The 14,492-nt window shown below is 37.8% G+C and overlaps 1 protein-coding gene across 2 annotated transcripts in view; it reads right to left on the bottom strand.

The window, feature by feature from the left end:
* The window catches only part of FAM63B (family with sequence similarity 63 member B), an 81,690-nt gene that overhangs the window by 52,198 nt on the left and 15,000 nt on the right, over positions 1 to 14,492 (bottom strand). For both annotated transcript variants that reach the window (XR_001918679.1, XM_013967109.2), the window contains exon 2: positions 10,507 to 10,564. Coding sequence is in view for 1 of the 2 variants with exons in the window: in XM_013967109.2 (XP_013822563.2) it covers positions 10,507 to 10,564 (58 nt within the window). In the remaining variant the exon portion in view is untranslated. The remainder of the gene's footprint in view (positions 1 to 10,506; positions 10,565 to 14,492) is intronic.

The raw sequence follows: 14,492 nt of genomic DNA, 5'->3' as shown, positions 1-14,492 counted from the left end.
ACATTGATAAGTTTGGTTGCTTGTGAAGATCTTAAGGGATCTTTATGTTTTTAAGTTGATAAGTGAAGGATGAAATTAGTGCTTTAAGAAGATAACATTTGTAAACAGGCCAATTTGGATCGTAGAAAAAACAAAAGAGCTTGCAATAAACCACACTCCAAAGTACCAGGATACAGAGAGGAAAGAATTTCAAAGAAAGAATCCCTAAGACTTTTCTGCTGCTGCTGCTGCTAAGTCGCTTCAGTTGTGCCCGACTCTGTGTGACCCCATAGACAGCAGCCCACCAGGCTCCCCCGTCCCTGGGACTCTCCAGGCAAGAACACTGGAGTGGGTTGCCATTTCCTTCTCCAATGCATGAAAGTGAAAAGTGAACGGGAAGTCACTCAGTCGTGTCCGACTCCTAGCAACCCCATGGACTGCAGCCTACCAGGCTCCTCTACCCATGGGATTTTCCAGTCAAGAGGGAGCGAGTTGCCATTGCCTTCTCTGAAGACTTTGCTACTAATAGGATATTCCAGACAAACAGATATCAAGAAGCAAAAATGTGACGGTTCCATTAGGCCGAAAACAGAAGACAGGGTTTGTCAGTAGGGAACCTATCCCATGTTAAGCACCTGGAAAAAAGGAGACACAATTAACTGTAGGCAAAATTCAGTTCAGTTCAGTTTACTCAGTCATGTCCGACTCTTGGCAGACAAAATTTTGTAGGCAAAATTAAAATGCTTCAATATTGCTTTTATAGTATTTATGTTCAAAAGATAAATTATCTCTTAAGAGAGTGAGGGATTGACTTGTTTAGCTTTTGTTGTTGTTCTCTGTTATCTGCTTAATAGAGAGAACTGTGTGTGGTGGGCAAGATTTTTAAAACACACACACATACACACAGTATATATGGGGCAATGCACAGGTGGGAGCTGGCAGTGCAGAGAGGAGACACTGGTCTGCAGCAACAGCTTCTGCTACCAGTCCTTGGGGCACTCACCCCTGTTCTCAAGCAATCATTGTCAATGACAAAGTGACTACTGAAGTTATAGTTGTATTAAATTAATGCTAATAATTTGGATATTTTATTTTATTTAGGGCTGCTCGGGTAATGTCAGCCCTTAACCAAGCATATGTGCTTTTTTCCTTTTTTTTTTTTCTTTGTGGATACAGCTGTAAAATATTTGGATATAGGAAATGTTGTGTTATTCTTGCAGCCTTGATATTCAGGGTGGATTGTAAAATATAAATTTTTGTGAGATTTCAAAGATTAATTTGATAACATCATTTACAGATTTAAAAGATGTGGTTATCAGAAGTCTTTTGAGGGGGGAAAAACTGCTGCATAAAATAACTAACTTGGGATAAATATTTCACAGCAGTTTGAAAAAAAAAGATAAATTATCTTTTAAAAAGTCAGACAGCACCACCATGACACCAACTATTTTCCTTACTATAATACGGTGCTAATCTCACGATCATACAAACTACAAAAATCATACTATACATTTGGAACAGGAGGGAAGTGGACAGGGCACAACCTCTGAAAGAATGACAAAGTCTGAGGACACAACATAAACTGATTAGAACCAAATGGGTCCAAGATGGCAGACAAGTCAACTTGGACTAGACCTTGATCCTCTCTCAGTGTACATTCACTGTAAAATCAACAAGCTAAATGACACACCTAGAGGCACCACAACAGTTTCAAGGGCCAACGAAAAAGTAGACAGTGGCCCAATTTCTGAAAATCTCCACCCCTTTCCCAAAATAGCTGGAATAATCCTCCTACTTAATAGCCTGTGAAATTATCCAGCCTCCAAAACCTAACCACACCACATTTCAAGACCACACTCTCTCTGTTCGAAGGCCCATGATGTTGTCTGTGGCATGTGCTTTTCCCAAAGTTACTCCTGCCTTCTGACATGGCCTACACTCTGTCTGTGTATTGTGTTTCTAAGTAAATCCACTTCTTACCTATCACTTTGTCTCTCATTGAATTCTTTCTGCTATGAGACATCAAGAACCTGAGCTTCCATTACATCCCGAAACCAGCTCTGTGATCTCAGTTGGAAGACTGGGTTTTGGCTGGGTTCAAGTTCTGGCCACATGGGTTAGAGTCCCAAGCAGGGTTTTGGCCAGGTTTGAGTCCCAGCCACGTGGGTTCAAGTCCCAATCTGAGATGAACAGTCACATTCTAGTTTGTGTTGTGCTTCTTTACCTTATCTTTCTAACCATTTTCTGCCTTTCACCTACACATCTTTCCCACTTTATTTTATTCGATCTCCCAGTACTTCCTAGGTATCCAAGCTTTCATGTTTCTTTCTTGAGGCCAAAGTTCTCCAACAATCCATGTCCAAGCTTGGCCCTGCTCTTGTTATTATTCAGTCGTGTACGACTCTTTGCAACCCCATGGACTGCAGCATGCTAGGCTTCCCTGTCCTTCATCATCTCCCAGAGCTTGCTCAAACTCATGTCCATTGAGTCAGTGATGCCATCCAACCATCCTCTGTCATCCTTTTATCCTCCTGCCTTCAATATTTCCCAGCATCAGGGTCTTTTCTAATGAGTCAGTTCTTTGCATCAGGTGGCCAAAGTATTGGAGTTTAAGCTTTAGCATCAGTCCTTCCAATGAATATTCAGGACTGATTTCCTTTAGGATGGATGAGTTGGATCTCCCTGCAGTCCAAGGGACTCTCAAGAGTCTTCTCCAACACCATAGTTCCAAGGCATCAATTCTTCGATCCTCAGCCTTCTTTATGGTCCAACTCTCACATCCATACATGACTACAGGGTGGAAAAACCACAGCGTTGACTATATGGACCTTTGTTGACAAAGTGTTGTTTATGCTTTTTAATAAGCTGTCTAGATTTGTCATAGCTTTTCCTTCCAAATTTCAAGGTCCTGTTCTAGAAATTTCCAAATTAAAATTCGTACCTCTTCTAATCTTCAACAATCAAAATTCCCATTCCCCATGGTTCCTCATGTGGGTACAGGAAAGTTTTCAATGTTTTCTTTTACCATATTTCTACTAGTGCTTGCTTATTAATGCAAAAATGTCCCTGGTTCCTCCAGAGAACTTCAGTCATCTCAAGAGATCAAAATCCAAATAGCTTAGAAAACTAAACAGTTAGTTCTGGCAGAAATGGCCTTGAATAAATTTTATTTTTGGCAAGGCAGAGTTTCCAGAATCTCTCTTCTCACATCACTCTTGCTCACTTCTCCCTCACCTCCCATTAGGATCATATTACTTTCATGCTATCCTTAGTAGATGAGTATCCTCACCCAGGACTTCCAAACCTCTTCACCTACCCCAGATCTAAATATTTCTTCAACAAGTTTTCTTTTCCCTATAATTAAAAAAAATCTCTATGTCCTGCTTCTTTAGGACTTTTTAAAACATAGCAGTTGGATAAATTTAAAATACCAAGATGTACTAATTATTTTCTTTCCAAGAAAAATACCATGTTAACATTTTCTCAGTACAGTACATTTGTGCAGTCACCTGACTGTATTGTTGACAACTCCAAACAATGTGTCCATAGTACATGATCAGTAAATATTTGCTGGATAAGAAAAAAGAAAAAGGAAGATAGAGACAAGTAGTACAAATTTAAAATATACACCTGAGTGGTAGAAAGGGAGAAGAGATATACTTTTGAGAATACTAGCCTTTCAGCATTTAAAAAATAATACTAGAAGGTGCCCAGGTAGAGAGCACACATTATTTAACCTTTCTGAGCTTTGGTTACCTCATCTGTAAAATCAAGAGGTACTATAATTTATGATGCTTTTATTGCGACTTCAGTCTTATCTTTTCCTACATCCATTCATATGCCTTCTGCCTCTGCTCACGGGTCTCTGCCATTACAACTGCATTCTTTAGCTATGGGAACCAACAGCAAAAGAGCTTATTTTGTCCCAGAAGACAGAATAGAAAAAGGCAAGTAGACTGATGGTAATAACAGCAGGAGCAGGTTAGGTAAACAGTATCAGTCTATGGTAGCACAGAAAGCAGAGCCAGGATGAAATAAGAAGCTGTGGAGAGGTATCACAGTTTAGGTTAGCACTGTCCAATAGAAATATAATGTAAGCCATATGCAACCTCAAATTTTTAGTAGCTACATTTTTAAAAAGTAAAAAGAAATAGGTAAAAATTAAAAAAAAAAATTATTTGGCTGTGCTGGGTTTTAGTTGTAGCACTTGAGATCTTTGATCTTTGTTGTGGCATACAGGATCTTTAGTTGTGGCATGTGGGATCTAATTCCCTGACCAGGAGTCGAACCATGGCCCCCTATATTGGGAGTGCAGAGTCTTAGTCAGTGAGCCATCAGGAAGTCCCAGAATTAGGTAAAAGTAATTTTAATAATATACTTTATTTAGTGTAGTATATTAAAAATATTATCATTTAAACACATAATCATTATAAAAATTACTGATATGTTACCTTCTTTTTTGAGCTAAATCTTTCAAATCCAGTATATATTTTACACTTACAGAAAATCTCAATTCACTCTGGCAATATTTCAAGTGCTCAAAAGCTACCTGTGGCCAGTGGCTACTATGCCAGGTGGTGTAGGTTTAGGTGATTATAGTCATGATATGAGAACAAAGAAAGTAGGAGAAATAGTGGTTGGATATGGAAAAAATGGATAGGAAACTGGGCTCAAAAATATATGTTTTCTATATATATTGGGCATTCAAAAATCTATTGATATTTGACCACATCTGAACTGCTATTACTATTTCCTAATTGGTCTCAACCAGACAATCCTAAAAACTACACTTAACATGTAGTTTACTCCTCTTGAACTAAAATACATGAAGCAGCCTACCATAGTAAACAACTTCTCTGCCTGGCTTCCAAAACTCCTCAGTTTAGCTATAGCCTACTAATCCAATCTCCAATCCAACTTTCTGTAACATGCAGAGTTACCAACCACAGTCAAATTGTACTCAAATCACCCTTCTTCCAAATATATCTTACAGGGTTTCCCTGGTGGCTCAGTGGTAAAGAATTTGCCAATGTGGGAGACAGGGGTTCGATGCCATGCCTCGGAACTACTAAGCCTGTGCTACTGAGGCCATGCGCCACAACTACTGAAGCTTGCATGCCCCAGAACCTATGCTCCACAAGAGAAGCCACTGCAATGAGAAGCCCACACACCACAACTAGAGAATAGCCTCCACTCACCACAACTAGAGAAAACCCTGCACAGCAACAAAGACACAACACAGCCCCACCCCCCAAAATAAATAAAATTAAGGGAAAAAAATGCCTTACATTTTTTTACCTTGAGCTTAAAATAGTTTACCCCTAGCCCTAAAACAATCTTTCTCCTTTTTTTTACAAGGGATCTAAGTATACCACCTTCTTTACAAGGATTCTAAGTATACCATGAAACCCAAGATAAGTCACATGTTCTCTACTAAACCTTTTCCTACTTTTCACCTACTTCTCATACCCATCTATAGATAAACTTCTCAAAAGTTATCTGCATTTGAGTCTTCACTTACTTATCTCTTAGATGCTCCTCAACTCACCATTTCATTTTATCCCATCACTCTACTGACATTGTTTCTGCGAAGGTTACAATAACTTCCATGTTGTCAAATTATGTAGAAAATATTCTCCAGTATTCAATACTCTCTTATTCTCCCTCCTAGCACTCTTCTCTTCTTGGCTTCACTGAATCACCCTCTTCTGGCTTTTCTCCTCTCTTAGTGGCTACTTCTTCCCTTACCATTCTGTCCTCTAACCTATATATTTCAGTAGGGGCGATGATGCCCCCACAAGAGGGCAAAAACTGATTCTGGGAGCATAGGGGCAAAAATATCTCAGATATTATAAGCGCTTGTGGCCTTCAAAGGGCCATAGAGCATGAAGAGACACACAGTATGTCTGTGGTATTAAAATTTCCTGTAGTGATTAGGACAAAGATGTCTACAAAGGCTCCTTATGGGGGCAATACTGAAAAAAAAGGTTGAGAAACACTGTTCTACACAATTTGGGCATGCTGGGAAACTTCAGGAGACAATCCTGCACCCACTTCTCTCTTTATTCTTTCTCTCTTAATGATTTCATCTGTTTCCACAGATTTAAATATAATCTTTATACCTGTGTGTGCTCATTCCTCAATCATGTCCAACACTTTGTGACCCCATGGACTGTAGTCCACTAGGCTCCTCTGTCATGAAATTTTCCAGGCAAGAATACTGGAGTGAAATGCCATTTCCTTCTCCAGGGGATCTTCCCATCCATGACTTCTAAATTCCTATTTTGAATTTCAACGTCCTCTGGAACTCATGGTCTCTCAACAAAGCTACTAAGTGTTTTTTCTTAATGTTTCCTTCGCCTTCTGCCTAAGTGAAATTTGGCTCTGCCTTGATGACACTGCAGCCCTTTCAAGTGATAGCTCCTTTCTCGCTTATACTTCTTTACCAGTGAGTCTGCTGGTGGCAGATATCTACTTGTTCCTTATGATCATTCTTTCCCCCCACCCTCCCTAAAACTGTTTTAAAACCCATGCCATGATATACTACTACCCATTATTCACCCACCTGGTTATAGTTCTCTACGAACTTTTAGGTCAATCTCTCTCATTCCTAGCTCACTGTCTCTCTCTGATACAAATCCTGCCATAATTTTTGATAATTTTAATGCTCATAGAGATGACCCACCTAATATTGTGGCCTTTCTGTTCCTTGACCTCTTTTCCAACAAAAATCATATATTCCACCTTATGTCAGAAACTCATTCCCTATGATCATACAATTTTGTTACTACCAGGTTCCAAAAATTCTTTGACTGTATTAGGGCCTACAATCCACTAAATCTGTCACATTTTCCTTCAATGTATTTATATCTGCATCTCCTCTTTGTGCAACTTATATATTATGGTTCATTATTATATCACAGGTATATCTACACATAACTTCAATTCCCTAGACTCTCTCTTCAACATACACTCACTTGGCAAAAACCCAGCTCTGGTTAAACCCTGCTCCTCCACGATTCAGGCCTATACTCATGCAGCAGAATGTGACTACAGAAACCATACCACCAATGCTGGCTGGCCTCATTAACCCCAGGGTAAAACCCAGGAATCATTGCATCTCCTCATTCACTCTCCCACTTGTCTAAGCAACTATTTCATACCTTCCTTCTCATCTTCAATAATTCCTCCTTCATTCTCACTCTCAGCTGATGACCTGATTTCCCATTTATTGAGAAAATAAAAGTACTTAAAAGACCTTCTATAAGCTACCCTACCCACATCTACCCATCTACCTGTATCTTTAAAAAATTTTTTGTATCTATTTACTTTTGGCTGCGCTGAGTCTTTGTTGCTGCCTGTGGGCTTTCTTCAGTTGCAGTAAGCGAGGGCTACTCTCCAGTTGCAGTGTGTGGGCTTCTCATTGTGATGGCTTTTCTTGTTGTAGAGCACAGGCCCTAGAGCATTCAGGCTTCAGTAGCTGTGGTGTAGGAAGGTCAGTAGTTGTGGCACACATGCTCTGTGGCATGTGGGATCCTCCCAGGCCATGGAACAAATCCATGTCCCCTGCATTGGCAGGCATATTCTTAACCACTAGACCACTAAGGAATTCCAACCTGCACCTACTTTTAACAGTCTATCTTCCCTTCTATCTCTAAGGATGAACTATCTGTATACCTAAGACTAATTCTTCATTTATCTAAAGCATATTTTTCAATTCCTTTCTTCCAATTTTCTCTTGTTAAAACCAGCTTTATTGAAACATAACTCACATACCATACAATTAACCCATTTAGTGTGTACAGTTCAATGTTTTTGAACTATATTAACAGGATTGTGAAATTATCATCATGATCTAATTCTGGAACATTTTGGTCCCCCCAAAAGAAGTTCTATATCCTTTAGCAGTCAATCTCTATTTCCCCCCTATACTCCCCAGTCCTAAACAACCACGAATCCTACTTTCTGTCTCTAAATTTGCCTATTCTGAACATTTCATATAAATGGAATCACATAATAAGTGGTCTTTGATGACCTGGCTTCTTTGACTTAGCCTTCTTTAAGGCTTATTTATATTATAGAATACATCAGTACATTTCCTTTTATGGCTGAATAATGTTTCATTATATGGATATACCATAGTTGGTTTATTCATCAGTTGATGGCTATCTGGATTGTTTCCAATTTTTTGGCATATATGAATAATGCTGCTATGAATGTTCCTATACAAGTTTTTGTATGGACATATGTCTTTACTCCTCTTGAGGGAAGCTGTAGGCTTATATGGTAATTCTTTATTAGCTATTTAAGGAACTAACAAACAGTTTTCCACAGTGGCTGCATTATATTCCATTCCTATTGGTTATGTCTTAGGACTTCTGATTTTCTCGTGTGCCTACTCCAGTCAGGTTTTCATCCTGTGGACTTACTGAAGTTACCAAGTACCTCTGTATGGCTTCAATCAGTGGTTAAATTTTAGTCTTAATCCTGCAAGGCCTATTAGCAACATTTGACTCAGACAGTCTCTCATTCTTTACTGAAAATCTTCATTTAGATTCTAGGAAATCAGTCTCCAGTTTTTCTTCTACATAGCTGATTTTCTATCTATTCTTCTTCTTCTCCAGCTTCTAATCACTGGCATGTCCCAGATTCAGTCCACTGATGTCTTCTCTGTCTACGTTTATATTATCTGTGATTCAGTCTAATGATCCTTTATATGATAGTTACTGTTCCCAAATGGGTATTTACAGGCTAGATGTGCACTATCCAACACAACAGCCAGTAGTGACATGTGGCTATATTAATTTAAATTAAAATTAAATATTGAATTTTCCTACAATTTAAAATGTAGTTGAATATTCGCTACATTTTAAGACATCAAGAGCCATATGTGGTTAGTGGCTAAGAAACTGGACAGCACAGATAAAGAACATTTCCATCAACACACAAAGGTTCACTGTACAGTGCTGATCTAGACCTGTCTTCTAGGCTCTAGATTTATACATCCCACTGCCTCCCTGATATCGCCACTTGAAAGTCAATAAACATCCCAAAACCAAAATCCTGATATTCTTCTGTAAACATATTCCTTCCATTTGTTCCTGTTTCAGTTGATGTTAATGCCATCCTTCCAGTTGTTCAAGCCAAAAATCACTGGGCAACTCTTGACTTCACTCTCACTCCACATTCAACTAATTAGCAAATTCTGTCAGCTCTATACTCAGAATCTGACCATATTTTATAATCTCACTTCTATTACCCTGTTTGAAGCCACAGAATTCTTGTTAAAGAATCTCAAAGATCTCAAAGTCAGATCATGTCAGTCCTCTGTTCAAAATCCTTTAATGGCTTCTCAGATCACCCACAGCAAAAGTCAAAGTTGCTATAAAGGCCTAGGGTACTCCATATGATATGATTCCATTGTCTCTAACCTCATCTCCTGATACTTCCCCTTTGCAGTACTGGGCAGTCCTTTTGGCTGTTCCTCAAAACCATTAAGCATATTTCAGCCTTTTTCTATGAAATATAATTTAGAAATCATGAAGTTTAAGAATCACCAAGCTAGAGTAAAAAGAGGTATAAACAGAAATTCTATTTTCAGATATCTAGATATTGAAGTAATCTACACTTAATGATGAGCTTCCCTAGCCAGTGAATAATATTAAATTATATTAATTATATAAGTAAAAAGGTCTTCCAAAAGCTGTAATCTCAATTATTTCACTAAACTTACATCTCACAAAAAAATCAGTTAGCTAGTTGTCTGGAAGAGCACAAACTAATCAGCTAATAAGATCTTTTTAATAGAAATTTAATTACTAAAAATAAGAATATGGATTAAGATTTCTCATTGGGTAACAGTACAAATATATAACTTCTTATTTGTTAAGTTGTAAAAGACATCAGTGTGATAAAAAACTACCTGCTCTGTAAACAAGTTCTACTGAGTCTGCAAACTGTGTATTACGGTCTGATTTAAAATAAGAAGCTTGCATAAGAATGCAACTCAATATGCTGCTTCCTTCATCAAGAAAAACTCTCTATAAAAATATTTCAGATGGACTAACAGTGTGCTTCCTAAAGTAAATGTTTTATACTCTAGAACAAGCCTCTATTTCACTGCAGACTGGTCTAATATTTTATTGACTGGCATAGGTTCGTGAACCATATTTCGGGTACCACTGCTCTAAATCACTTCCCAGATTTTAATTCAAGTCTATTCAATATTTTTAAACACTCTCTACATGCAGTGTTAGAGTTTCTGTGCCATTTCCCATTCTGTAATTTACTGGAATTAACATACACCTTGTTGTTTTCTAGATGTCACTAGTCTCTTTATTTACATTAAAAGATTTTAATGCTGGTTAGAAAGAAGTCTGTAACATCCAAGAACAGAAACACACTAATAAAATTATTTAGTTAGATTAAAAATAGCTTCGAAAAGGTGAAATTTGGTAATATATTAGCTTTGAAAACTTTGTTTTATCTTGAAAGAGATATAAAAATCATTCACTTTTCAACACTAACCTAAATATTCCATCAGCTGTTCAGCAGTTATGATTTCCATCATCGGTGGAAGTTTCACCTGAAAAACAAAGTATTTTTTCTATAAAATCATATGTTTTAGGTAATTAAAGTGTTTCTTCAGTCAGAAACACAAGTATGTATATATATTATATGTATCTACTATATGTATACCATACTCACTTTAACTAATCTTTAATACAACAATAGCTTTGTTGTATTAAAGATTAGTTTAACATAATCCTATTACCATAAAATTCAAGATCTCACAGAATCACTGAGAAATCTGTTTTCAAAAACAAGTGCTATGCCTTTCATCACCCATGCTGATTGTCATTAGGCACATGCAAGTGTCCTGCATGACAGAAAATGCGGTTAAAGGGCAGGAAGTGGCACCAAACATGTTTTGACAGATCACCCATGAAGCAGTTTTTCTGAAGACAGGCTGGAACACAGCTCAATATCCCATCACTTCAGTCTACCCTGACCATTTTTTCTTGTTGTTGTTGAACAGCTAAAATGAATACAGTATAAAGGATTGGTCATAAACTGAAGTATTCATACTATATGAGCCCACCTATAAAATTTAAAAAAACAGGCCAAACAAACTACACTGTTTAGAGCTGCACATGTACTAAAAAAGAAAACAGATACTATAAAAATCAGGACTGTAGTTAACCCTAGGAATAAGGGAAGGGGTTATAGTTAGAACGAGACATACAAGAGGCCTCTAGGGTGCTGGCAATGCTTTATATTTTGACTTGCATGGTAGTTCCACTGTTTGCTTTATAATTAACCTGTTAAACTGGACATTTCTGTTTTATGTATTTTCTGTGCTACATGTCACGATAAAAAGTTTAAAAGTAGATATATATGTTACAGTCACATTTAAGTTTCAAAAGTTAATTCAGCTGCAACACAGTCTAAATTTTTCAAATGAATTATCTGCTGAGTTACACAGATATTACAGCCAATGATTGTTAAGTATTTCAGCTAACTTATTAAAAAGGATACTCCTTGGTATATTTATAGAAGAAAAATAAATACTATAGGATGCAAACTCAAAGTAAGTAACATATCAATGATAGAATAGCAGCATAATTCAAAAATCTTCAAGAATTAATATTTTAGCAATTATTTTCTGTTCAACCAAGGAAATCATTTAAATCAGCAATTATGTTACCAAATGTAGTAACAGTATGTGATACCTCTACCTCTTTGTTCGCTTTCAAGTCCTAAAAAACATCCTTGTAAAACAGGACAGTTTCAGACCCTCTGAAAGCATACCTGACAGTTGGAACAGATGAGTCAGTCACCCAGGGGTTTTATCACTCAGTGAAAACCAAGAGATGTCATGGAGGTTTTGATCATTCTAAATAATTTTTATTTTCTAGGACATTTATAAAAATTGTGTAAAAAAAAAAAAAGAAAAAAAATTGTAATAGACTTTTTTTTTTTTTTTTTGGCTGCACCATGTGGCATGTGGAATCTTAGTTCTCTGACCAGGGATTGAACCAATGCCCCCAATAGAGGAAGTACAGAGTCTTAACCACTGGACTGCCAGGGAGGTCCCAGAAACTGTAACAGACTTTTTTTGGAACAGTTTTAGGTTTATAGAAAAGTTGAGCAGAAAGTACTGAGAGTTCCCATAAATAGTATTTTTTTTTTAAGTTGAAATTCATTGGCAAGTTAAAGTCCCCTGCTTTTCTAAATAAAGTTTTATTGGGTGTCACTCTCATTTGTTTATGTACTGTCTTTGGCTGCTTTGCACTATAATAGCAAAGTTGACTCTTTGCAGCAGAGAACAGGTACAGCCCATAAAGCCTAAAATATTTACTATTTGGTTATTTACAGGAGGGCTTCCCAGGTGGCACTAGTGGTAGAGAACTGGCCTGCCAATACAGCAGATATAAGAGATGGGGTTCCGATCCCTGAGTCAGAAAAATCCCCTGGAGGAGGGCATGACAACCCACTCCAGTATTCTTGCTGGAGAATCCCATGGACAGAGGAGCCTGGCAAGCTACAGTCCATAGGGTCGCACAGACGTTGCACACAACTGAAGCAACTTAGCACGTACATACCTTTACAGGAAAAGTATGCTGAATGCTGCTTTAAATGATTTTAACTGCTTTTAGATAATATTTCATCAAGGTGTTTCAGTACCACTTTGAAGGTCTGATATTTAAACTAGTAGTTTACATACACTGTGAATATTTACATTCTGAATAATTGTCAGACCAATCTGAAAGTCCCATTTACACCTAACAATGCCTTTTGAAAAAAATAAGACCTATACATTCTTTTATTTCCAGACAAATCTAGTACAGAAACAGATTCACTAGAGGGCTTCCCTGGTGGTCCAGCGGTGAAGAGTCTACCTGCCAATGCAAGGGACATGGGTTCAATCCCTGGTCTAGAAAGATCCCATATGCTGTGGAGCAAACAAGCCTGTGAGCCACAACTATTGAGACTGTGCTCCAGAGCCTGCAAGCCACAACTACTGAAGCCCACATACTCCAGAGCCTGTGCTCTGCAGTAAGAGAAGCCACCACAATGAGAAGCCTGTGTACCACAACTAGAGAATGCCCCTGCAGAGCAACAAAGACCCAGAACAGCCAAAAGTAAAATAAATATATATATTTTACTAGAAAATTCCATAAACAAACAGCTTATCTGCTTTTGGTCAATGTAGTGATCTTACTATAAAATTGTCAAAATAAAAAAGCAAAGCACTAACAAGTATATGTATTTGGGAAATACATTCTATAATCCTAGATTTCTGCAAATAGATGATTTCAGGTTTTAGTCTTGAAATTTCTAAATAATAACAACTGCCTACCACATCTTGCTTCAAGTATTTGAAACAGGAAATGACAATCTTTATATAGATTTTAGAAGTGAGACAACAAATATGTAAATATTTTAACTGACTATTCCCAAGCATACTCAGTAGTATATTCCGTTCCTGAATCTTAGCCAACTAAAAATCATGGATGTTCACTAAAGCTAGAGATTAAAGAGTACAACAGTGAAGAAATGCTTGTTTCCCACTAATACTTAGGAACCATCAACAGATTTTAATTTTTTTTAACCACAAAATGATCTTCCTGAAAGCTCCTTCTCTTTTTGCTTCCCTCTATCACCATTAAAGATGCTTACTCCTTGGAAGAAAAGTTATGACCAACCTAGATGGCATATTCAAAAGCAGAGACATTACTTTGCCAACTAAGGTCCATCTAGTCAAGGCTATGGTTTTCCCAGTGGTCATGTATGGATGTGAGAGTTAGATTGTGAAGAAGGCTGAGTGCCGAAGAATTGATGCTTTTGAACTGTGGTGTTGGAGAAGACTCTTGAGAGTCCCTTGGACTGCACGGAGATTCAACCAGTCCATTCTGAAGGAGATCAACCCTGGGATTTCTTTGGAAGGAATGATGCTAAAGCTGAAACTCCAGTACTCTGGCCACCTCATGCGAAGAGTTGACTCATTGGAAAAGACTCTGATGCTGGGAGGGATTAGGGGCAGGAGCAGAAGGGGACAACAGAGGATAAGATGGCTGGATGGCATCACGGACTCGATGGATGCTGAGTCTGAGTGAACTCTGGGAGTTGGTGATGGACAGGGAGGCCTGGCGTGCTGCAATTCATGGGGTCACAAAGAGTCGGACACAACTGAGCGACTGAACTGAAATGAACTGAACCACCATCACCACAAAAGCAAATGCCAAAGATTTTGTTAATGATCCTAAGACTTTCTTTCCATTGTCTCTCTAGAGTTTATTAAAGGGAAAACACACACACACACACACACACACAAACAAAAAACATGTTATGGGAAAGCTAGCCAAGAATACAGGGGGGAAAAAAAAATCAAAGAAACTAAGAGCTAGTTCTTTGAGAAGATACAACAAACCTGATAAACTTTTAGCCAGACTCATCAAGAAAAAGAGAAGGGGCCCAAATTAATAAAAATAAAAATGATAAAGAAGGTA

This window comes from Capra hircus, chromosome 10 (genome assembly GCF_001704415.2).
Source record: "Capra hircus breed San Clemente chromosome 10, ASM170441v1, whole genome shotgun sequence".
NCBI lineage: Eukaryota > Metazoa > Chordata > Mammalia > Artiodactyla > Bovidae > Capra > Capra hircus.
Note: the sequence above shows the minus strand (reverse complement) of the source record. Positions and strands in the feature narration are given on the sequence as shown.